General features: G+C 43.3%; 1 protein-coding gene across 1 annotated transcript in view; it reads left to right on the top strand.

Annotated features, from left to right (window-relative positions):
• Positions 1-25,759, top strand: part of malrd1 (MAM and LDL receptor class A domain containing 1) — a 312,060-nt gene that overhangs the window by 133,659 nt on the left and 152,642 nt on the right. Inside the window, exons 20-21 of the mRNA XM_055652737.1 lie at positions 5,695-5,940; positions 25,001-25,158. Coding sequence (XP_055508712.1) covers positions 5,695-5,940; positions 25,001-25,158 — 404 coding nt within the window. The remainder of the gene's footprint in view (positions 1-5,694; positions 5,941-25,000; positions 25,159-25,759) is intronic.

Genomic DNA, 25,759 nt, shown 5'->3' with positions numbered 1-25,759 from the left:
TCTTGCCATCCTTCCTTGTAGTCCTCGACGCTGGCAATCTTGGTATCATCCGCAAATTTATGTCCAATATATTTATACATATCACAAACAGGTGAGGACCAGCACAGATCCCTGTGGAACAACTACCATGGAAATCCATGCTAGCTGATAGCGCAAGAAGCTATGAGTTCTACACTCCCCTTCAATCAATCAATCAATCAACCTTTATTGTCATCTTGCAAGCAACAAGTACAGTGCAAAATGAAAAGACGTTTCCCAGTGAATAGCGGAGCCTCGCACATGAAATTTAAAACACTTTTCACATAATAACACTAAAAAAAAAACAATCCAGTCCCTGATGGAACAGAATAAATAGTTAAAATCAGGTAAAAAAACACAATGTTAAAAACAGTAAACCAATCATAAAAAAATGTCCGGGGCCGCTGATTTGAGTGGCCAGTGCCAGTTATTAAAGTGTCCGTGCCAGCCGCAGAGTCAAGTCAAGTGACTGTGAGTGCAGAGTGACTGTTTAGCAGCCTCACAGCCTGTGGTAGGAAGCTGTTTAGCAGCCTCGTAGTCCGGGCTTTGATGCTTCGATATCTCTTGCCTGATGGCAAGAGATCCAGGTGTGTGTGGAGGGGGTGCAGTTTGTCCTTGGCAATTCTCTGTGCTTTCTTCAGACAGCGGCTCTGGAACAGTTCTTGTACCGAGGGTAGGGAGACGCCAATAATCCTCTCTGCTCCCCTCACTACCCTCTGCAGAGCCTTCCTGTCCGAGCAGTGCAGTACCACGTATTGATGCAGTACGTGAGTACAGACTCCACCGTGCCCCTGTAGAAAGTCCTGAGGATGTTGGTGGGGAGTGAGGCCTGTTTTAGTTTCCTCAGGAAGTGCAGTCGCTGAGGGGCCCGTTTGACGGTCCCAGTGGTGTTCCTGGACCAGGTGAGGTTGTCCGTTATCTGCACACCGAGGAACTTTATGCTCTCCACTCTCTCCACTGCAGTGCCATTAATGTTGAGCGGTGTATGCTCTGGCTGCGCCCTCCTGAAGTCGACAACCATCTCCTTAGTTTTTTCGACATTCAATTCCAGGTTATTTTTGCCGCACCAGTCCACCAGTTGTTCTACTTCCTCCCTGTACCTTGTTTCGTCATCTCCACTGATGAGTCCCACCACTGTAGTGTCGTCCGCGAACTTTATGATTTTATTGTCCCTGAATCTGGCAGCACAGTCATGTGTGAGCAGTGTGAACAACAGCGGGCTGAGCACACAGCCTTGAGGGGAGCCGGTGCTCAGCGTGATCGAGCCCGAAGTGTTCTTGCCAACACGGACTGACTGCGGTCTCTCTGTGAGAAAGTCCAAGATCCAGTGACACAGGGTGGTGTTGAGGCCCAGCAGGGTTAGTTTCTCCACAAGTCTCTGTGGGATGATGGTATTAAACGCTGAGCTAAAGTCAATGTACAGGATTCTGGCGTATGTGTTCTTGTGTTCCAGATGCGCGATTACTGTGTGCAGCGTGGTGGAGATGGCATCCTCTGTAGAGCGGTTGGGGCGATAGGCAAACTGTAGGGGGTCTAACGATGAGGGGAGGCTGGCAGTAATGTGGGGTTTCACCAGGCGTTCAAAACACTTCATTATTATTGGGGTCAAGGCGACAGGGCGGTAGTCATTTAGGCAGGCAACCACTGGTTTCTTCGCTATGGAGATTATCCTGGAAGTTTTGAGGCATGTGGGGACAATGGCCTGACTAAGGGAGATGTTAAAGATGTCTGTTAGCACATCTGCTAACTCCTCAGCACATTCCTTTAGCACACGTCCTGGGATGTTGTCGGGTCCGACTGCTTTCCACGGGTTGACCTTAGACAGGATTCTCCGTGTGTCCATTTTGTCTATGGTCAGGACTGGCTGGTCGGTTTGTAGGCAGGGGCTGGCTCTCCTCTTGGGTACTTCAAACTTCAGATGAAGAAACTTCAATGGAATCCCAAAAATATTTAGAACTACTTTCTGGGGGTACATTACACATGAAATGATTTGCAAATTGTAGATATAATATGTTGTATTCATTCATTTCAGCCTGGATACCAACAGATAAATCCAGATTAGTCAAGGCTAAAAAAATATGATCGCTGATTATTGATGCCTGGAAATTGTTGGCACTGGCGAGGGATGGATTAGGTTCATTTGGTTTTAATCCATAATTTGAGTATTGGAGCAGGGAGGTTCTACTGCAGTTGTACAGGGTCTTGGTGAGACCACACCATATAACCATATAACCATATAACAATCACAGCACAGAAACAGGCCATCTCGACCCTTCTAGTCTGTGCTGAACACGTATTCTCCCCTAGTCCCATATACCTGCGTTCAGACCATAACCCTCCATTCCTTTCCCGTCCATATAACTATCCAATTTATTTTTAAATTATAAAAACGAACCTGCCTCCACCACCTTCACTGGAAGCTCATTCCACACAGCCACCACTCTCTGAGTAAAGAAATTCCCCCTCATGTTACCCTTAAACTTCTGTCCCTTAATTCTCAAGTCATGTCCCCTTGTTTGAATCTTCCCTACTCTCAGTGGGAAAAGCTTATCCACGTCAACTCTGTCTATCCCTCTCATCATTTTAAAGACCTCTATCAAGTCCCCCCTTAACCTTCTGCGCTCCAAAGAATAAAGACCTAACTTGTTCAACCTTTCTCTGTAACTTAGTTGCTGAAACCCAGGCAACATTCTAGTAAATCTCCTCTGTACTCTCTCTATTTTGTTGACATCCTTCCTATAATTAGGCGACCAAAATTGTACACCATACTTCAAAATTGGTCTCACCAATGCCTTGTACAATTTTAACATTACATCCCAACTTCTGTACTCAATGCTCCGATTTATAAAGGCCAGCACACCAAAAGCTTTCTTTACCACCCTATCTACATGAGATTCCACTTTCAGGGAACTGTGCACAGTTATTCCCAGATCCCTCTGTTCACCTGCATTCTTCAATTCCCTACCATTTACCATGTACGTCCTATTTTGAATTGTCCTGCCAAGATGTAGCACCTCACACTTATCAGCATTAAACTCCATCTGCCATCTTTCAGCCCACTCTTCCAACTGGCATAAATCTCTCTGTAGACTTTGAAAATCTACTTCATTATCCACAACCCCACCTATCTTAGTATCATCTGCATACTTACTAATCCAATTTACCACACCTTCATCCAGATCATTGATGTACATGACAAACAACAGTGGACCCTGGACCTCGAGTATTGTGTACAGTTTTGGATTCCTAATCTGAGGAAAGACATTCTTGCCGTAGAGGGAGTACAGAGAAGGTTCACCAGACTGATTCCTGGGATGTCAGGACTTTCATATGAAGAAAGACTGGATAGACTTGGCTTGTACTCGTTAGAATTTAGAAGATTGAGGGGGGATCTTATAGAAACTTACAAAATTCTTAAGGGGTTGGACAGGCTGGATGCAGGAAGATTGTTCCCGATGTTGGGGAAGTCCAGGACAAGGGGTCACAGTTTAAGGATAAGGGGGAAAACATTTAGTACCGAGATGAGAAAAACATTTTTCACATAGAGAGTGGTGAATCTCTGGAATTCTCTGCCACAGAAGGTGGTTATATAGTGCAGGTAGATGGGACTAGGGGAGAATACGTGTTTGGCACAGACTAGAAGGGCCGGGATTGCCTGTTTCCGTGCTGTAATTGTTATATGGTTATACAATTGAGGCCAGTTCATTGGCTATATTTAAGAGGGAGTTAGATGTGGCCCTTGGGGCTAAAGGGAGAGAAGGCAGGTATGGGATACTGAGTTGGATGATCAGCCATGATCATATTGAATGGCGGTGCAGGCTCGAAGGGCTGAATGGCCTATTCCTGCACCTATTTTCTATGTTTCTATGTTTCTATTACATTGGCTGGTAATGCTAACTGAAGGTAATAAGAGCTTCAAACAGAACTTCTGCTCACCCAACATTGATAATGGTAGAGTGGAAGATCAGACAACTTTAAGTGACACCTATAAGGTGGATGTGGCTAACAAGAAAAGCTTATTGCTATTGCTGTCCATTTTTAGGCAAATAAATTAAATTTTACAGTTTTAAATGGCGACAAAGACAATGTAGAAAATTCTGGGACAAAAATATTTGAAAGATAATGCTGCAAATAAGAACTTCCCTTCAGAGTCCCCTCTAGTGACTGCTTTGAATAGAGGAAAGGCAACAAAATATATGATCAGTGGACTAACCTCCACTGAATGCTCTCCAAGCCAAGTCGTCATTGTGGTGATCCCTCGAGGTCAAGGATGATGGTCTACGTTCCGTTGTTTTCATGGACTCTCAGGAGGCTTATGATTCCAATCCTGGCTGTGAAAGCTCTTCGGCATTCAGGGCTGGTAATTCCAGATGGCAGATCGGGCTTTGGTTGTTGCTGCCTCTCTTTCCATTTTCTTCTCTTTTCTTCTAATTCTGTGCATCTGTTGACTTTGAAGGTTGCTGTTCCTGATTGGATGACGGTTTGCCAGAGTTTCCTGCCCTTGGCATTGGTTTCCCAATTGTCGATGTTGATTTCACATTTCTTCATGTTGGCTTGTAAGGCATCTTTGATTCTTTCCTTTTGTCCGCCTCTTTTACGTTTGCTTTCTTTAAGCTGGGAGTAGAAGGTTTGCTTTGGTAGACACTCGTCTTCCATCCGAACAACATGACCGACCCATCTTAGTTGGTTCTTGATGATGAAGGTTTCGATGCTAGATGTTTTTGCTTCATTCAGCACGTTCTTCTGTCTTCCCAGCTGATATTTAAGCTGCTTCAAAGACATAGTTGCTGGAAGTTTTCAAGTGTTTTCAGATGGCGTCGGTATGTTGTCCAGGTTTCTGATGCATACAAGACGCTGGAATCACCACTGCCTTGCACACTAACATTTTGGCGTCTGTTCGGATGTCACGATTTTGAAAGACTCTTGTTTCAAAGACGTCCAAAAGCTGTTGCAGCACACTCAAGACGATGTTGGATCTCGTCATCAAGGTCGACATTGGAGGAGAGGTGACTTCCAAGGTATGGAAAGTGATCCACATTTTCCAGGGTTGTTTCACCAAGTTGAATTGACGGTTCTTTCACATTTGTCTCAGTTGGTGACGTTTGGTTGTTAACCTGAGTCTTCTTGGAGTTGATGGTAAGTCCAAGTTTTGTGTACGCACTGTTGAAGGCAGTCAGGATCTGTTGCAGATGATTTTATGAGAGAGCTGCAACACAGTGGTCGTCTGCATATTGGAACTCGATGACGGAGCTCACAGATGTCTTAGTTTTGGACTTGAGACAGGCAAGATTGAAAATTCTGCCAGACTGTTCTGTAGACGATTTTGATTCCTGGGGGTAGGCTGGCCTTGATGATGGGAATGGTTGTCGCAATGAAGATGGTGAACAGTGTTGGGGCAATCACGCATCCCTGTTTAACTCCTTATCTGACTTGAAACGGCTCATAGTTGCTGTTGCTGGCCATGACTGTGGCAACCATGTCATCGTGGAGGAGTCTCAGGATTCGAATGTACTTTTCAGGTCATCCATATGTGGATAGGATGTCCCATAAGAGTTCCCTCTTGTGCATCTGTGTACTAACCTCCACTGAATGCTCCACAAACCAAGTATAACACCTGCTACAGTGATCCCTGTGTGACCCATTTAAATTATTCATTGGAAATGCTTCTTTTTGCAGGATCCTGCCCGTCCAATTATTTGGGATGCCAGAATGGAAAATGTTACCACGCAGAGAAGAGTTGTGATTTTCTGGATGACTGTGGTGACAATACTGATGAGAAAGACTGCGGGACATCCTGCACTTTTGAGCACGGACAATGTGGCTGGAAAAATTCCCTGGCAGATAACTTTGACTGGATTTTGGGACACGGTTCATTTCAAGGTCAACGGCCGGCCAACGATCGGAGCCTCGGAAATGAAAATGGTAAATCAATTGCTTATGGGCTTTTCATAACCATAATATATATATTATTTGTATGAATGGACTATGTGAACTGTGGTATTAGTCAGTATGATTGGCAAACATTTTGTGTTTATTAGACAAACGTTTGATGTTACAATGCAATTTAAAACAAAATCTTTTTGATCAGAAATTCCCCACTTGGCAGCTCTGTGTACAACATTTAGTTATGCCATTGCATTGTACCCTTGTCTCCAGAATTCATTGCACTGAAATTCATTGTACAATACAATACAATACAATACAAATGTATTTGTCATTTGAACCTCGTTGAGGTCCAAATGAAATGTTGTTTCTGCAGTCATACATACAATCAGAAAAGACCCAAGCCACAACACAATTTACACAGGCATCCATCACAGCGCATCCCCTCCTCGCTGTGATGGAAGGCAAAAACGTATCTCTCTCCTGCACTCCCCTCTCCCCCCCCGATGTCAGAGTCAAAGCCCCGGCGGGCGATGGCAATTGTCCCGCGGCCATTAAAGCAATGCCAGGTGATACAAGGCCACGCTCCAGGTCTTATTGTTGGAGCCCCCGGCGGGCGCTAGCAAAGTCCTGCGGCCATTCCAAGCCACGCGGGGAGGTGATGTAAGGCCTCGCTCCAGGTCATCTTCAACCCCGCAACTCGGGCGGGTGAAGTCGCCGTTGCGGAAGCCCCGAAAAGTGGTCTCCCAGCAGGGACCCGCGGGCTCCCGGTGTTCATGTCCACCAGTCCTGCGGTAAGCCTCCGGATCCCCGGGGTCAGGCCACAGCAGCGCACCACCACCACCCTTCCCGCTCCGAACTCGGCCAGCTCCGCGATGGTGAGTAGTCCGCAGCTCGAGCCCCAGGTCGTTCCTGCCGGAGGCCGATCCACGTTGCAGCCCCAACGACAACGGAGACCCAACAGGGAAAAGGTCGGGTCTCCCTTGCAGGGGAAAGATTTTTAAAGTTTCCCCCACCCCCCGCCCCCCCCACACACACACACATACCACGTCAAAAAAATAAATAAAACTACATTAAAACGAGACAGAAAATAATAAAAAGACAGACGGACTGCAGAGGCCGCTGCGACGTGAGTCGCGCCGTCAATGGAATGAATTTTGAATACAAAATATAGCATGCCAGTGACAATATAGAGCACTGAACATTAACAACCGGTGTTGGTTGTTTTGTTTAGTTTACTTTAGTTTAAATAGGCCCTTGAAAACAGGCCCTTTGGCCCACCGAGTCCGTGCCAACCAGTGACCCCTGCACACCAACACTATCCTACACACACGCGGGACAATTTACAATTTTACCGAGCCAATTAACCTACAAACCCATACATCTTTGGAGTGTGGGAGAAAACCGGAGCTCCCGGAGAAAACCCATGCAGGTTTCGGGGAGAACGTACAAACTCCATTCAGACAGCACCTGTAATCCGGATTGAACCTGGGTCTTTGGCACTGTAGGGCAGCAACTCTACCGCTGCACCACCATGCCGCTGTTACTTTTGTCTTTATTTGACACAATAATGACAATGTTCCTTCAAAGATTTAAGTATGTACACCCACGAATATTGTATCTTGACAATTAAAAATCAAAATCACATAGCTACACCCTAGAAAGTTAGTTACAATTTGATATTTGGTGATGGATGAGGCCAGTTAATGACCAAATGTAAGGATATTTTGGGGAATCAAGTATGATTTTTCCAGCCCTGATTAAGGGTTTCGACCTGAAACGTTGACAGTCCACTTCCCTCCCCAGATGCTGATAAACCACTAAATTTGCCCAAATCCCCGCCATAAATGCTGCTCAACCCACTAAATTCTTTCATCGGCTCAATGTCTCCTTCAGTTCTGCCGTAAATGCTAGCAAATGGACTGCTAGCAACGGGATATCACTGGGTTTTGAAGATGTTCTTTTGAATGCAATTAAAGCTTGTATGTAGTTATTATATGAGATATAAACAGTTATTTTAAAAAAAAATCTTTCTAAGGATGTGATAATTAGGATGTGCTGGAGCATTTACTACCAATGCAAAACAGATGCTTTGACTCCGATTTAAGTTGGCAAATGTTATTGACATTAAATGATGTTTGAACACGCAGACCTTGGCTGCTTAAACCACAGAATTATGTGTCTCCATGTTCTTGTCATACAGGTGGCATCAGAACACTGTTGCAAAGTTGTACTTAGCTGTACTTAGTTTAGAATATAGCCGGTTAAACGCTGTTGTTAATTCTGCAGTAATTTGATGTTTACTAATTCTGGGTTAAGTGCATGATTTATGAACTTTGATAAGCAGTGTTTTCTAGGCAGAGAGGGGGCAAAGGGAAAATATTTTTGCAGCTGACCAACAATGCAAAAATGTTGATTGAAAAGTTCATTCCAAACATTTGATTTCAAATGCTTTGAAGAGGCTTCTTTAGTGAATGTGATCAACTTTGAGTACAAAAGAGAGTAGATTATGCATTCAATGTAAAAGCAAGTGACTACAATGCTAATTCTTTATGAAAACCGAATGCCCACCAGCACAGCACAAGGGATAGACCTCAGTAACCTGCTGCTGAATGCAGAATGGGCTTTGCATTGAGTACTAGGAGCTTTTAAAAATTACTAGACCAAGTGCAGACCAGTTGAGTCTGCTCCCCCAATGGTGTGATCCCCCAACCCAATATTCCACCATGCACCTGTCTCCTCCAATGGAACTGAAGCCGTTCTCAAAATTAAGATTCCAGCACTGCCCTGCCTCTTTAAAAAAAATCCCTGCCTGCTGCAGCAGTGAAAAGTTCAGTGTTCCTGTCTTGCAACATTGTTTTGAAGTGTGTTGGAAGCTGAGGAAGGAGCAGCCGTCAACGAATCGAAAGGCAGGAAGGGATCCGTACGGCAGGCGGACTGATTTGAGTTTTATATATATATATAGATGATCTAACTAATGCAATTTGCTTTTTGGCTGCAGCCAGTTTGATCATTCTTCTCCATGTAAATTTACTATCATTTGCTAAAAACAGCGTGGCAGCCTAAGGCTCCAATTAAGGCTTTGGCAACTTGTCCCTATAATTGATCATTCAGTGAAGCAGAGTTATGATTTTTGCTTCTCCTTTTTTTTCTTGAATCACATTGATATCGGGGAACTCTATGGATTTTCGGAAGCCTTAGAGTCATACAGCATGGAAACAGGCCCTTCGGCCCGACTTGCCCACAACAGCCAACATGTCCCATCTACACTTGTCCCACCTGCCTGCATTTGAACCATATCCCTCTAAACCTATCCTATCCATGTTCCTGTCCAAATGTTTCTTAAATGTTGCGATAGTACCTGCCTCAACTGCCTCCTCTGGCAGCTCGTTCCATACACCCACCACCCTATGTGTAAAAAAAATATCCCTCAGGTTCTTATTAATCATAATCATCACAATCATACTTTATTAGCCAAGTATGTTTTGCATCATATGAGGAATTTGATTTGCCATACAATCATACCAATAAAATGCAACAAAACACACAAAATAAATTTTAACATAGACATTCACCACAGTGATTCCTCCACATTCCTCACTGTGTTGGAAGGCGCTTTTCCCCCTCACATTAAACCTATGTACTCTGGTCCTCGATTCCCCTACTCTGGGCAAGAGACTGTGTGTTTACCCGATCTATTTCTCTCATGATTTTTGTACACTACAAGCCTCCCTACTGATTTCTAATGGTCACTAGAAATAGTGTCTTATTGTCTTAGCAATGAGTTCCAGATAGCTTCTGTTGCTTCCAACTTAAAGGTGAGCATGTGTGCCTTGGTTCCTTGGATCATTCCATTGTAGAAATACATATATGAGGACAATCACTGCTCCGGTACGTAAAATTTATCATCAACAACGGACCAAATTTCACGAAAGCTATCGAGATTGCAGCTGGTAAAAATATACACACCGTTCCCGCACATACACGCAGGTTTGGAGAATGTAGGTGTGATCTTACTACACTTCCAGCGGCACGGTGGCACAGCGGTAAAGTTGCTCCTTAAAGCACCATTGCCGTGACTACTGGTCTGTATGCAATCTGTACGTTCTCCCTATGACTTGCGTGTGTTTTCTCTGAGGTCTTCAGTTTCCTCCCACACTCCAAAGACGTACAGATTTGTAGGTTCATTAGCTTGGTATGAATGTAAATTGTCCCTAGTGTGTGTAGGATAGTATTCATTTGTGGGGATGCTTGGGGTCTCGGTGGGCTGACCAGCCTGTTTCTGCACTGTGTGTAGGATAGAACTGCAGATGCTGGTTTAAATCAAAGGTCAGACCTCTGAGGAATGTTCCCGATCTGAAACGTCACCCATTCCTTCTCTCCAGAGATGCTGCCTGTCCTGTTGAGTTACTCCAGCATTTTGTGACTTTTTTTATACATCTGAAAGAGCTGGGCCCTACATTAATGAAAATGAAGTTAACTGAAAACATCGCCAACAATTTATATGATCATTTTCAATGGGTGACGAGCCCACCATCAAGCCTCCACATATGGCCCAAAATGGATCTATTATTCTGTGCCTTTCTCTGTGTTAGTGTGTGGTATTTTGACTCAATCTTATCAATTCCATGCTGCGTTAAAAGTGCTGCATTGCCTCTGCTTCAGGCTGTGAATTCGGCCTTTATATGAATCGATTTTTAATGCCAGATGGCGATTGTGAGATTGACTGCTACTACCTGTGGACGGCATACTTTTCAAAAGCTTAATTAAAAGAATCACTCAATGTGCAGTGAATGTGTACTTTATGACTGACTGATTTTCTATTGATCAGTGAAGTGCTCTTTACATGATGAAAAATGGAACAAAGTAACGAATGGATAATAGTTTTGCAAGAGCAAGATATTCTTTCAGGAAAATCACAAAATAATTATACCACGGAAGGAAACTATTTGGCACAATGGGTCTGTATTGACTACAAACTTATGCGGTCTTCCTCTAATCAATACATACTGGATTTTTGTGCACTACAAGCCTCCCTACTGATTTCTAATGGTCACTAGAAATAGTGTCTTATTGTGTTAGCAATGAGTTCCAGATAGCTTCTGTTGCTTCCAACTTAAAGGTGAAAAATCAATTTAAAAAAAAAAATTTTTGTCTCGTTTTTATGTAGTTTTTATTATTTTTTTTGTGGGGGTATGTGTGCGGGGCGGTGGGGGTGGGGGGGAGGGGGGAACTTTAAAATCTTTCCCCTGCACGGGAGACCCGACCTTTTCTTGTCGGGTCTCCGTTGTCGTTGGGCCTGCAACGTGGAGCGGCCTCCAACAGGAACGACCTGGGGCTCCAGTTGCGGAGCTGCAAACTACTCACCGTCTCGGAGCTGGCCGAGTCCGGAGCAGGTGGAGCGGTGGAGGAGCGCTGCTGCCACCCGACCCCCGGAGATTCGGAGGCTGCAACTGCGGGTCTGGCGGACGGCGGCACCGGGAGCCCACGGGTCCCTGGTGGGAGACCGCTTTTCAGGGCTTCCGCAACATCGACTTCTCCCGCCCGAGTTGCGAGGTTGAAAATTACCTGGAGCGGGGCCTGACATCACCGCCCGGCGCGGCTTGGAATGGCCGCGGGACTTTGCGAGCGCCCGCCGGGGGCTCCAACAACAAGACCCGGTGTGCGACCTTGCATCACCCGGCGTGGCTTTAATGGCCGCAGGACAATCGCCATCGCCAGCCGGGGGCTTTGACTCTGACATCGGGGGGGGGAGAGCAGTGGAGAGATAAGTTTTTTTGCCTTCCATCACAGCGATGTGATGGATGTTTGTGTAAATTGTGTTGTGTCTTGGGTCTATTTCATTTTGTAATGTATGGCTGCAGAAACGACATTTCGTTTGGACCTCAACGGGGTCCAAGTGACAAATAAATTGTATTGTATTGTGTATTGTGTACTTGTCCAAATGAGTGTTATTTCTCATCCTGATTATTGTTTCCAGAATATTCCCCACTAACCAAGTTAAATTGACTGGGTTGGGGATATTAGCTACTAGTTTTTGTCTATTTTTTTTAAATGACCAAGACTGTGATATTCACATTAAAGCAGAACATACTGGAAACACGCAGCGTATCAAACAGGCACATGCCCATGGTGAGAGGAACAGAACTAATACTTCAAGTCAATAATCTTTCATCAGTTGAAAGGTCATCAACCTGAAATATTACGGTTTGCATCTTCACAATCCCTACCATACTTGCTGAGTATTTCCAGCATTTTCGTTAGTTGTTTCAGATTCACAGCATGTGCAGTTGGTACATCTACAATTTTTTTCAGTTCCTCAGGGACCCTCTCCTAAATCTATAAATATTTGAAGATAGACTCAAAAAGCTGGAATAACTCAGCGCGAGAAGCATCATGTAGATAGGGTGGTAAAGAAAGCTTTTGGTGTGCTGGCCTTTATAAATCAGAGCATTGAGTATAGTCGGTAGGCGGCGCGATTCTCGTCAGCAGCGGTCTCTGCAGCCCGTCCGCGTTTTTATTATTTTCTGTCTATGTTTTTATGTAGTTTTTGTTATTTTTTGTTGGGGGGTGTGGGGGGGTGGGTGGGGGGGGGGGTTGGGGGTGGGGGTGGGGGGTGGGGTGGGAGGGAGGGGGAAACTTTTAAATCTCTCCCTGCACGGGAGACCCGACCTTTTCTTGTCGGGTCTCCGTTATCGTTGGGGCTGCAACGAGGAGCGGCCTCCAACAGGAAGAGACCGGGGACTCTGGTGCCGACGACTCACCGTCACCGTCGCGGGGCTGGCCGAGTCCGGAGCGGGTGGAGCGGTGGAGGAGCGCTGCTGCTGCTGCAGCCCGACCTCCGGAGATTCGGAGGCTTCAACTGCAGGTCTGGCGGACGGCGGCACCGGGAGCCCGCGGGTCCCTGGAGAGAGACCGCTTTTCAGGGTTCTCGCAACGGCGACTTCTCCCGCCCGAGTTGCGGGGTCGAAGAGCTCCTGGAGCGGGACCTGACATCACCGCCCCGCGCGGCTTGGAATGGCCGCGGGACTCTGCGAGCGCACGCCGGGGGCTCCAACACCAAGACCCGGTGTGCGACCTCGCACCACCCGGCGTGGCTTTAATGGCCGCGGGACAATTGCCATCGCCAGCCGGGGGCTTTGACTTTGACTCTGACATCGGGTGGGGGGGGGAGAGATAAGTTTTTTTGGCCTTCCATCACAGCGATGTGATGGATGTTTATGTAAATTATGTTGTGTCTTGGGTCTATTTGTTTGTAATGTATGGCTGCAGAAACGGCATTTCATTTGGACCTCAAGGGGTCCAAATGACAAATAAATTGTATGTTGTATCTTGTATCTTGTATCTTGAAGTTGGGATGTAATGTTAAAATTGTACAAGGCATTGGTGAGGCCAATTTTGGAGTATGGTGTACAATTTTGGTCGCCTAATTATAGGAAGGATGTCAACAAAATAGAGAGAGTACAGAGGAGATTTACTAGAATGTTGCCTGGGTTTCAGCAACTAAGTTACAGAGAAAGGTTGAACAAGTTAGGTCTTTATTCTTTGGAGTGCAGAAGGTTAAGGGGGGACTTGATAGAGGTCTTTAAAATGATGAGAGTTGACGTGGATAAGCTTTTCCCATTGAGAGTAGGGACGATTCAAACAAGAGGACATGACTTGAGAATTAAGGGACAGAAGTTTAGGGGTGACATGAGGGGGAACTTCTTCACTCAGAGAGTGATGGCAGTGTGGAATGAGCACCCAGTGGAAGTGGTGGAGGCAGGTTTGATTTTATAATTTAAAAATAAATTAGATAGTTATATGGACGGGAAAGGAATGGAGGGTTATGGTCTGGGTGCAGGTAGATGGGACTAGGGGACGGCATGGACTTGAAGGGTCGAGATGGCCTGTTTTCCGTGCTGTATTTGTTATATGGTTATATGATTATCTCCGGAAAGAAGGAATGGGTGACGTTTCGGGTTGAGACCCTTCTTCAAACTGTTTAGGGATAAGGGAAATGAGAGAAGTGGACGGTGATGTGGAGAGATAAAGAACAATGAATGAAAGATATGCATAAAAGTAACGATGATAAAATAAACCATCCATTGTTAGCTGTTTGTTGGGTGAAAATGAGAAGCTAGTGCAACTTGGGTGGGGGAGGGATAGAGAGAGAGGGAATGCTGGGGCTACCTGAAATTAGAGAAATCAAAAATCAGTCCATTGGGCTGTAAGTTGCCCAAGCAAAATATTAGAAGCTGATCCTCTATAAATGTCTGAACAGTTTTAACCTGGGCCTCTGCAAATTTCCTCCTTTGCTTCCCTCAGCAACCATGATTGCATTCCATCTGAATCAGGTGATTTATTCACTGTAGGTGCTCCAATTTCTTTCTACTACCCCCTCTTTTCAAATTTTAGCTCATCTAGAAACTCATTACGACTTTCTTTGTTAAAATTCAGTACCTTCTTCCTTGGTGAACACTAATGTAAATTACCTACTTCATTACTATCTGAGAGTACTTTGTGAGAGGAATTCAGTGGGTCCGGCAGCATCCGTGGAGGCAATAGACAGGCAACGTTTTGGGTCAGAATCCAGCGGGTTGCAACCCCAAACCTCGTCTGTCCATTCCCTCCACAGATGCTGCCTGGCCTGCTGAGCACTTACAAAACTATGTGTTTTGCCCAAGATTCCAGCATCTGCAGTTCCTTGTATCTCTGTGAGTAGATATCCATATTTGTCACTGAGCAGCCCCGCTTCTCTGACAACCCTCTCTTGTCTACATGCCTATATTATATTTGTGGATTTTGTTTTCTAAATGTATTGATCAGTCTTTGCTCAGTTTCTCTCTCCCTTTGCCTCCACTATTTCATTTTTTTCACTTCTCATCTGACCTTTCTGCAATCAGTTGTGTTTGGTGGCAGATTATTATATCGTTCAAGGATTTGTTTCCTCTAGCCACTATGACTGAAGGCAATGGGTAAGGAGATAGCATCATTACGCATGTGAGCTCTCCACGGGACATTCAATGCCATCGAAAGATAAATCTACGAAACACCAGTCTTTTGATTAATAGTTTCTTTATTGTCGTAGTAAAAACAGTGAGATATTCATCTAAACCTCTTCTTGTTAAAGCACATTTTAATCTTACTCGTAGTCAAACTCATGCATGGTCAGACCCAATGGTCAAACCTGTGCATGGTTGAAAGCTGTGCCTTCCCCACGCCTCCTTCAAACTAAACTAAAACTAACGTGCGTCTGCGTGACACAAACACGCCTCCAACTGCATAATAAATCCCACCCACATAATTACAGGCAGATTAAATTTAACGGTAAATGGTTATAATAATAACATACTTAGTTAAGCTGAATGGCTATGACATACCGACCCTAATTGTTCTGAGTATATAATGAGGCAATTACTAATAGACATTTAAAAAGGAGCTATAAAAGCTTAACATATATAAGCTTAACATATATCAAAAATAGCATGCATTATATATCCGCATTCAGATTCTTCCATCTTCGCCTCCCAGAAGCAAGCATAACTTGGTTATTGGTCTTATCAAAACATTGTTCTTCGTCTGAAGTTGTACCATGCACACCAAACCCTTAACACCAGGCATGATACCCAGTATATAGTCCAAAACACAAAAGTCCAAAGTTTTGACAGCATGAAACCTCTTCCTCCATGTCCGATCAGCTCATGGATATGTCATAACAATAATGTTGAAGTGTGAAAATCCTTCGAGAGAATAATAGGATTTTTAGCAATAACATTCATTGTGAGGTTTTGTTTAATTTCCAGATCATTAGCGGAGATTTCAAATCTCAGCTCAAGCTTTGGCCACTCTCTGTCTGGCCTACAGGGAAACTCTGGTCCATTAATCCATCTCTTGTTGCTTAAGAAGTGGTTTGCTGTCAGTCCTCTGGATGCTTCATCTGCAGGATTTTCTTTTGTTTTAACACATTTCCTTTGTGAAACATTAGTAGCTCCCAATACAAAAGATATTCTGTTTGCTACAAATGCCAAAAAACATTTGTTCTCATTGTCGAAGTATTTAAGCACCGTAGTACTATTGGTCCAGAAGATAGATTCTTCCAGTTCTTTTTACAGCAATGTGTCAACTTTAACAGCTAAGACTGCGGCAGTAAGTTCCATTCCGGGCATTGTCGTTTGTTTCAATGGTGCCACTCTGGCCTTTCCCATTAAGAATGCAACATGTACTTCTTTGTTATCATTTTCCAGTCTTAGATATGAAACAGTACCGCAGCCACTTTCACTGGCATCTGAGAAATGATGCAGCTGTGCCCCTCTGATCTTACCAAAGCTTGTAGGCTTCATGCACTGGTCCACTTTGAATTCTGAGATCTTGTTAAGATCTGCTAACCATTCTGTCCATCAGTGAGAGGAAGTTTGTGTTATACTCTCATCCCATCCAAGTTTTTCCTTACAAAGATCCTGCAAATTCAACTTGGCTGGCAGTGTAAATGGTGCAAGAAATCCCAGAGGGTCGTAAACAGACCAATCACGGATAGGATACCCCTTCTAGTACATGGTCGCTCTTGAATCGAGATTCTTAACTTGAACGCATCTGTTTCAACGCACCAGTGCAGTCCCAATGCTCTTTCCATTGGCAAATAGTCTTGTCCAAATCCAACTCCCTGCTCTCCTTGGCTCTATCATCTGGTGGAATGCTTTCCAATACTACACAACTGTTGCTGATCCACTTGGATAGCGTAAATCCTCCCTTTTTGCAGAGGGAAGTCAGATGTTTTACCATTACAATTGCTTCCTGCTCAGTAGACATGGATTTTAAGCAATCATCCACGTAAAAATTATTCTTCACAGTGAATATCACTTCTTCTGGAAAGTGAACTTTATTGGCCTCTGCGGTCTTCTTTAATGCAAAGTTTGCACAACTTGGTGATGACATTGCTCCAAAGGGATGTACCTTCATCTGGTATTCAACAAGATCTTGTTGTGCATCCCCATCAGGCCACCATAAGAATCGCAAGTAGTCAATGTGTTTTTCTGATACTTTGACGATGAAACATGCATATAAGTTATCAAAGCAATTAGTTCTTGTCTGAATTTAATGAGAAGTCCAATGAACCAGTTGGTACGGTCTGGACCTTGCAGTAGTTGACAGTTAAGTGATGTTCCTTTGAAGGCTGCAGCACAGTCAAAGACCACCCTTAAGGTCCCTTTCTTCAAATGATACACCCCATGGTGCAGAAGGTACCAGAGCTCTCCATCACTTCAAATCAGTTGGTTTGTTGGTACCATTTCGGCATAATCATTGTTAATCATATCCTTTAGGAAAGACGAATATTCCTCATGAAATTCTGTATTCTTGCCAAACCTGCGTTTCAGATTCTTGGTGCGTTGCTCTGCCATACGATGATTATTCGACCGACTAACACTTTCTTGTTTGAAAGGTAAGTCGTGACAATAGTGTCCATCCATCATCTTTACTGAGTAGTTCATAATATCCAAGAACTTTAACTCTTCCCTGGACATTCCTTCTGATCCCTTACTGGTACTTTCGTGGAAGTCATGATAATATTGCTTGATCAATAGCTTTTCTAATTTACCAGAAGATATTTGATTAACAGCAGCGGCAGGATAATTATTTTGGTGCCCCCTTTTGTTGTTACTTCTCAAGGAGCCATAGGTACAGGATACTGAGTTGGATGATCAGCCATGATCATATTGAATGGCGGTGCAGGCTCGAAGGGCCAAATGGCCTCCTCCTGCACCTATTTTCTATGTTTCTATGTTTCTAGATAACCCATCCTATTAGGGTTTCACAGCAAATGGTCCACCACCTTGGCTCCTCACAATCTGTGTAGATTCCAATGGCTTCAAAGCATTTGTTCCGATAAGTAGGTCAATACCAGAATTTATTTTATCTTGACATCCTTCAAGTAAGGCCATTGTCTCAAGTCCTCATGTCTGGGTATATTTGGATGACAAACAGGCATGGTCAAGTGTAAATGCTTCAGATATTGGCATAAAATTATCTTCATCCAGACTAGATATTTCAATACTTGTCATGTAATGACTAACAGACTCCTTCTCTTCATTCATGGTACGCAATAGAATCTTAACCTCTTCTCCTGTGATGTCCAGCCTTCTCATCAAGCTTTCTGTGCAAAAGTTAGCCAAACTTCCATGATCCAAAAATGCATATGTTTGCAACACTGTATTCCCCTTGCTATTCCTTATCTGAATTGGTAAGATAGAGGAGATACAGATTTCTACCCCAGCCCCAATATGAGCAGTTATCTGAGGTGAGGTGACAGCATCACTAGGAGCTGACTTCTCCTCCTGTTCTATTTGCTCCGGCTTCTTCTGCTCAGTGTGAAGTGCTTCAGGATGATCTTGCTTGCACTTATCACAAGTTATAGGACTCTCACAGTCTTTAACCATGTATTGTTTTTTCAAACATCGAAAACAGATTCCCTTCTCCTTTAAGAAATCCATCTTTTCTTTATATTCCATCTTCTTGAATCTTCGACTCTACCTTATGGTGTGACCAACCTCATCACATAACAAACAAAATCCTTTTTGCTTGATAGTAGGTACTTCTCCTTTCATTCCACCTGTCATTTTCACACGTATAATAGCGGTAGCAAAACTGCCTCCCATAGGTCCTGATCTTCCTTTTACTTCCTTTAGTTTTAGTTAAGGTAGAACCTTTGACAGGTGCAATTGATTCATGATCTTGAATACTCCCTTGGTGTGGATCCAACATGAACCATACATCCCTTTCCTAGAAATCCACCAGGTCCGGTAACATGACTACTCAGTTCTTCGTTTCCATTATTCGGCCTGCTTTATCTCTTCACTTTTCTTTAAGTATAAAAGGCAGTTTCAGAATGATGGCTCTAGTATTACTAACAAGATTCATCTCCTCCATGTGGTTGAGATTTTTCATCAAGCTACAACAACCTCTAAGAAATATCGCAAACTCACTTAACGCCTCCACATCTTCTGACTTGATATCTTTCCAAGCATAGGCCTTCTTCATGTATGCATTAGCAATCCTCTGTTCGTTACCATAACGTTCTTTAAGTAACCTTCTTGCCCCTCGATAGACTTGGTTTTCAGGCCTATTTAGACAACTTTCTACAAGTATTTTAGCATTTCCGCTTGTGCAATACGCCAGAAATTGTAAACGCTCCTTTTCATCAGTAATTTTCATTTCTACTACTTCGTTAAATGCCATTATGAAAGCTTCATACTGCAAAGGATCACCATCATGTGTAGGAATTTCTATTGGTGGTAGCGTGGAAGAGAAATTTTGTTGAGCTTTGAGCTTGTTGAATTCAGCTTGGTTCTTCGCCAATTCAAAGAATCCACCTTGAGATCCTATGATTGGCGCAGACAAATGATAAACAGGCCTCTGCTAAGCATAGTGGTCTGAGTAAGTTTTGTCACGAGCCATATGACTAGTTGTTTGTCCCTGACTTGGCCTCTTCGTATCATGAACAGGCATCGTCCAATATTGGCTTGCTCAAGCCTGTAGATTAGGCCTCAGAAAGGAGCACTGAGTTGTTGGTTTGTCCCGATCCTCGAGAGACGTCCCATAGAATATTTGCTTCAGTCTAGGATCCAGTTGCTGAGATGAAGTTTTGTCACCCATCAACTGGCTACGTGCTAGTTCTGAATCACGAGGCTGAATATCCTCTGACTGCAGAATTGATTTAGCTGTTGTTTCCTTTTCTGTAATAAGGGCTCATCCCATTATATGCTTTAGAACAGCATCTTGAACCTTCACTTTCCATTATCTCCCTCTTCGATTTGACAACCGCAAAATTTGTGGCTGTTGTTTCTTATTGTTGCCTCATCTCTTCTTCTTGTCACCTCATCTCTTCTTTCAGCTGTTCTTCTTGTCGCTCAATCTCATGTTTCGTCTCCAAGGCACCCGCTTGTATTGAGAGAGTGACTAGATCAGCTTTGACCCATTCGAGCAGAGCTCTTGACGCTGAACTGGCTACAGAACCAGATTTCTGTCTTGATCTTCGTGTAGATGCATTTGAGATACTATCTTGTGGTGTAATCTCCTCTTCCATTTCAGCACCTTGTTGCATCGCACTTTCAACTGTACCATAAGTAAGTTGTCTGATTTTGACACCTTGCTGAGTAGCATCTCCTTCTAAAACTCACATGGTCCGTTGTTTAACTTCAGCTAACCATCTCTTGGCATCTTCCATAGAATCATCAAATAACTTCACCTTTTCTTCGAACCACTGGGTGTATCTTTCGAGTTCTTCCTGAGGCGGCTGTGAATCCAGCAGTGCTTTATGCATATCTCCAACCTCTTTACCGAGGCTGAATAGTTGGCCCAGATTAGATCGCACTTTGTTCATTTTCCCATCTGATTCCATTAGTTCCTTCTGGAATTCAAATAACTTCACCATCTTCTTCCATAACTTATTTCTCTCCTTCTGGGTTTCTTTCAGAAATGCAACTTGGGCCCTTTCCATGAGTGTAACTTGTCTCTTCTCATATCTTGGCCTCTCTCCGCTACCTTGTGGCTCATCTGACTCACCTGCTCCATCTTACTCCATGGATTTAAACCGGTCTTGGCAGATTGCCAAATCTGCTAATTGGACAAACAGTAACTCTTCAGTTTTCTTCAGTCACTATTGATAAACATTGATGCTAACTGTTCTGTAAACATCAGATAAGAAACCAAAACAAACTAGACTTTCAGAAACCATCCAAATATTTTCGAAGTATAGAAGTGGCTTCAATTCAGAAAGAATGTGTCTTATCTCAACTTCAAAACAAACCAACGCCAGGGACCTGGATCTTCAATCATCCTCTCGCCTTTGGCTGCCTTCCAAAACTTAGCAGAACTTGCTTCTAGTACTTTTTCCAGACTCTTTTATCAGAGTTATTTCATGGTGAAGTTTTCAATTTTCAGAAAAGTCGCATGGCTGTCCATTAATCTCGAAGCCAATCCCTGGCTGAGATCTATTTTCTTCAATTCCTCTGGTCAGGAACCAATGTCCATTTCCTCTTCTGGAACTAATTCTTCTGGCAGTAATCTCCAGAGATCCAGCCCAATATTCTGACCCTCTTACATAGAAACATAGAAACATAGAAATTAGGTGCAGGAGTAGGCCATTCGGCCCTTCGAGCCTGCACCGCCATTCAATATGATCATGGCTGATCATCCAACTCAGTATCCCGTACCTGCCTTCTCTCCATACCCCCTGATCCCCTTAGCCACAAGGACCACATCTAACTCCCTCTTAAATATAGCCAATGAACTGGCCTCAACTACCCTTTGGGACCAATCTTTTACCTCCTGTCTATAAGGTAACTTTCCACTAGATGTGATGGCAGATTATATATCGTTCAAGGATTTTTTTCCTCTAGCCACTATAACTGAAGGAGATAGCCTCATTACGCATGTGGGCTCTCCACGAGACATTCAATGCCATCAAAAGATAAATCTTCAAAACACAGTCTTTTGATTAATAGTTTCTTTATTGTCGTAGTAAAAACAGTGAGATATTCAAACATCCAAACTTCTTCTTGTTTAAGAACATTTTAATCTTACTCTTAGTCAAACTCATGCATGGTCAAACCTGTGCATGGTTGAAAGCTGTGCCTTCCCCATGCCTCCTCTGAACTAAACTAAAACTAACTTGTGCCTCTGCATGAAAAATCCCAGCCACAAATACGCCTCCAACTACGTAATATTGTCTTGTCTAGGATCTGGGATATTGGATATATACATTATACGCTTCAATTCATTATTTCTTATGGGTGAATGGTAGAATTGTTGAGACAATTGTTATATGGTTATATGGTTAATTGTAGGAAGAATAGATTACCTGGAAGGTTCATATTCTAAGAGCAGACACAATGGGCTGGAAGGCTTTGCAAAGACATCTGCATATATGAAGGATATGGGAAACTTTAACATTTCCACAATGTCTCACCTTCCCCACGCACTCCCCATAACCCCAAACTCCACGCCACCCCTTCAAGATCAGATAGTACACTAGTTTGCAAGAAGCTCAAATGAATCACTACTTCTTCTGGAAGAAATGTTTTGGCCCTTGAATGGCAAAAAGGAACAAAAGGTGAAAGGGTGGGTGTTGTATTTAAAATTACATAAACTTGCATTTTGGTTAAAAAAAAGTACAGTTCAGTTTTAGTTCAGTTTAGTTCATTGTCACGTGCACCAAGGTACAGTGAAAAGCTTGTATTGTGTGCTAACTCGTCAGTGGAAAGACAATACATGATTGCAATCAAGCCATTTACAGAGTATAGATACATGATACGGGAATAACTTTTAGTACAAGGTCAAGCCAGCAAAGTCTGATCAAAGATAGTTTCAGGGTCACCAATGAGGTAAATAGTAGCTCAGTACTGCTCTCTAATTGTGGTAGGATGGTCCAGTTGCCTGATGGGAGCTGGAAAGAAACTGTCCCTGAATCTGGTGGTGTGTGTTTTCACACCTCTACACCGTGGCGCAACTTTCAGCTCCAGCGATCCAAGTTCAATCCTGATCTTTGTGCTATCTATGTGGAGTTTACACGTTCTCCATGTGACCATCAGGATTTCCTCCAGGTGCCACAGTTCACTCTCGCATCTCAAAGTTGTGGAATTCCACAGATTAATTGACCATTGCAAATTGCCTCTCTTATGGGTGAATGGTAGAATTGTTGAGAATTGTAGGAAGAATAGGTTACCTGGAAGGTTCATGAGGGAGTAGGATTATTCTAAGAGCAGACACAATCAGCTGGAAGGTCTTCTGGTATTCCATGTGGAAATATGAAGGGGGAAATGTACAGGAAACTCTTGTTATAATGGACCATAGTTTTTTTTGGGGGGGGAGGGGGGGTGGTAGGGGGAAAGAATAGTGTCTGTTATTGCTGATTATTTAAGGTAATATAATAAGGTATTATATTACCTTATATAATACCTTATGCAGCTATAACTGTGTAAGGTATTATATGCGCTAATCAAGCAAATTTAATTTCTTTCCCAGGGCCAATAACACCAGTGATAATTTCTGGCTGTAATTGACCCAAAGGTGATATTGGTCTATGCCTCATCACATTAAGACATCTGATCATTTCTGGGCAAAATACTCAAAGTAACTCAATGGGCCAGCCAACATCTCCAGAGAATATGGATACACAATGTTTCAGTTTGGGACCCTTCTGCAGACTCATTGTAGTGGGGGTGAGAAAGCTGGAGTGAGGTGGGAGAGGGACAAAGTCTGGCAAGTGTATTACATGGACGTAGGTGAGGATTTCTTTGGCAAAGGGTTGGACAAAGCCCAAAGATGAAAAGACAGAAAGTGTGTGATCTAGAGCGTGATCAAGAGATCAGGATTGCGGAGAGAATTGTGAAGCCAGTGGAAGGGATGTAGGTGGAAGGGACAGGAGGAAATGGGTGGTGCATCTGGGTGAGCCACTAGGAAAAAAGGGAGGGGGGAGGTGTGGTTGTTTGTGGAATAGTTCCCTAAAAGTGGAGAATTCAATGTTCATACCATTAACCAAACAGAATACGAGATGCTGTTCCTTTAGTTTGTGTGTGGAGGTGGCAATGGAGATGGCCCAGAAAGGTCAGTATGGAAATGACAAGGGCTTGGTGGTCCGATCACAAAACAGTGGCCTTGTCCAAATGTAGACACAAAATGCTGGAGTAACTCAGCGGGATAGGCAGCATCTCTGGAGAGAAGGCATGGATGACCATTCGGGTCGAGACCCTTCTTCAGACTAGAGTCAGGGGCTAGGGAAACAAGGGATATAGGCGGTAATGTAGCGAGATGTAGCACACTTTCCACAAATCTGCAAGTTGAGTTCTTGGACTGTTGCCTAACATCAAAGGCAGCAGATCATCTTTCATCACCATAGCAACTGGCGAGTCATGCACACAGAAACATCTTGATCTGAATGGCTTTCAATTGCCCCGAAAGCAAATGAAGGCCACATTCATTCATCATTCAGCATTGTGAGGAGTCCCCTAATGTGGTTTTCATGTTAAGGCTAACAACAGTTGAGTGTTTCGAGGTGAGATAATGGAGAGTAACTGATGATTCCATTCACATCAGATATGATCAGCATACTATCACACTTCCCTGCCAATCTCTGAACTTGTCACATTCAATCTACTATATATAGAGGAGTTGCTGGAGGAATGGCAACATGGAGCAGATATTTCATCTCATCAAGTGATCTCGGTAATATTTCTCTGCTTCTCACAGGAATGTCCTGCATTGGGTTGCACACGAGGCATGTTGTGAGAGCATAGAAACATAGAAACATAGAAATTAGGTGCAGGAGTAGGCCATTCGGCCCTTCGAGCCTGCACCGCCATTTAATATGATCATGGCTGATCATCCAACTCAGTATCCCGTACCTGCCTTCTCTCCATACCCCCAGATCCCCTTGGCCACAAGGGCCACACCTAACTCCCTCTTAAATATAGCCAATGAACTGGCCTCAACTACCCTCTGTGGCAGAGAGTTCCAGAGATTCACCACTCTCTGTGTGAAAAAAACTTCTCCTCATCTCGGTTTTAAAGGATTTCCCCCTTATCCTTAAGCTGTGACCCCTTGTCCTGGACTTCCCCAACATCGGGAACAATCTTCCTGCATCTAGCCTGTCCAACCCCTTAAGAATTTTGTAAGTTTCTATAAGATCCCCTCTCAATCTCCTAAATTCTAGAGAGTATAAACTCCCTCTTAAATATAGCAAAACAAGCAGGCGGAAACAAGTCACGATAGATTAAAAATCATTTTGGGTCCTCATAAATAATTATAAGCAGGATAAACAGCCAGCTATGGTGTGAGTCTAATTATCTCATTTATGTGGCAGACCGCAGTATGTCTGTAACTTTGAAGGAGAAAACAGCATTTGATGCCCAACCCCCAACTGTGAGGTTCTGTTTCACCATTTCTCTCTAAATGTAAACAACCCTTTTCCAAACATCCTCTGCCCAAATTCTCCATTTTTGAAGAGGACTACGTATGGCACAATTAGGTTTCTTTTCTCCCTAAAATAAGCTAAACCAGTACTTTACGGTCCAAAAATAACCTGTTGGCCTCTTGATTTATAAAAAAAAAATATTATTCTTTGCAGGTCACTTTTTGTACCTTGAAGCTATTCCTGGAGGTGTGAGGGGTGACAAGGTCCATCTAAGGAGCTCACTGTGGAAGGAATCAAGTGCTAAATGCACTCTCTCGTTCTGGTATTACATGTCATGGAAAGCTACAGGCCATATAAGAGTTCTTATTAAGGTAAGAGACTTGCTATCTGGAATGTACTGTAAAAATGGACATGCAAAGTCAACTAAAACACTTTAACATTGCATTGTTTAATGACAACCAGGTTGAATAGGAGCATCGCACCTACCAGTGAATTGTTCAATGCTGCAGTTGCAATTATAATATTATAAATATACAGTGCATTCAGAAAGTATTCAGACCCCTTCACTTTTTCCACATTTTGTTACGTTACAGCCTTATTCTAAAATTGATTTTTTTTAAATCATCAATCTACACAGAATACCTCATAATAAAAAATTGAAAACAGGTGTTTAGAAATGTTTGCAAAGTAATTAAAAAGAAATAGTTTAAATATCGCATATACATAAATATTCCGACCCTTTGCAATGACACTCAAAATTGAGTTTCAGTGCATCCTGTTTCCATTGATTATCCTTGAGATGTTTCTACAACTTGATTGGAGTCCACCAGTGGTAAATTACATTGATTGTACATGGTTTGGAAAGGGACATATCTGTCTATATAAGGCCCCACAGTTGACGTGCAAAACCAAGCCATGAAGACGAAGGAATTGTCCGTAGATCTCTGAGAGAGGATTGTGTCGAGACACAGA

The sequence above is a fragment of the Leucoraja erinacea genome, chromosome 2 (assembly GCF_028641065.1).
Source record: "Leucoraja erinacea ecotype New England chromosome 2, Leri_hhj_1, whole genome shotgun sequence".
In the NCBI taxonomy this organism is placed as follows: Eukaryota; Metazoa; Chordata; class Chondrichthyes; order Rajiformes; family Rajidae; genus Leucoraja; species Leucoraja erinaceus.
Note: the sequence above shows the minus strand (reverse complement) of the source record. Positions and strands in the feature narration are given on the sequence as shown.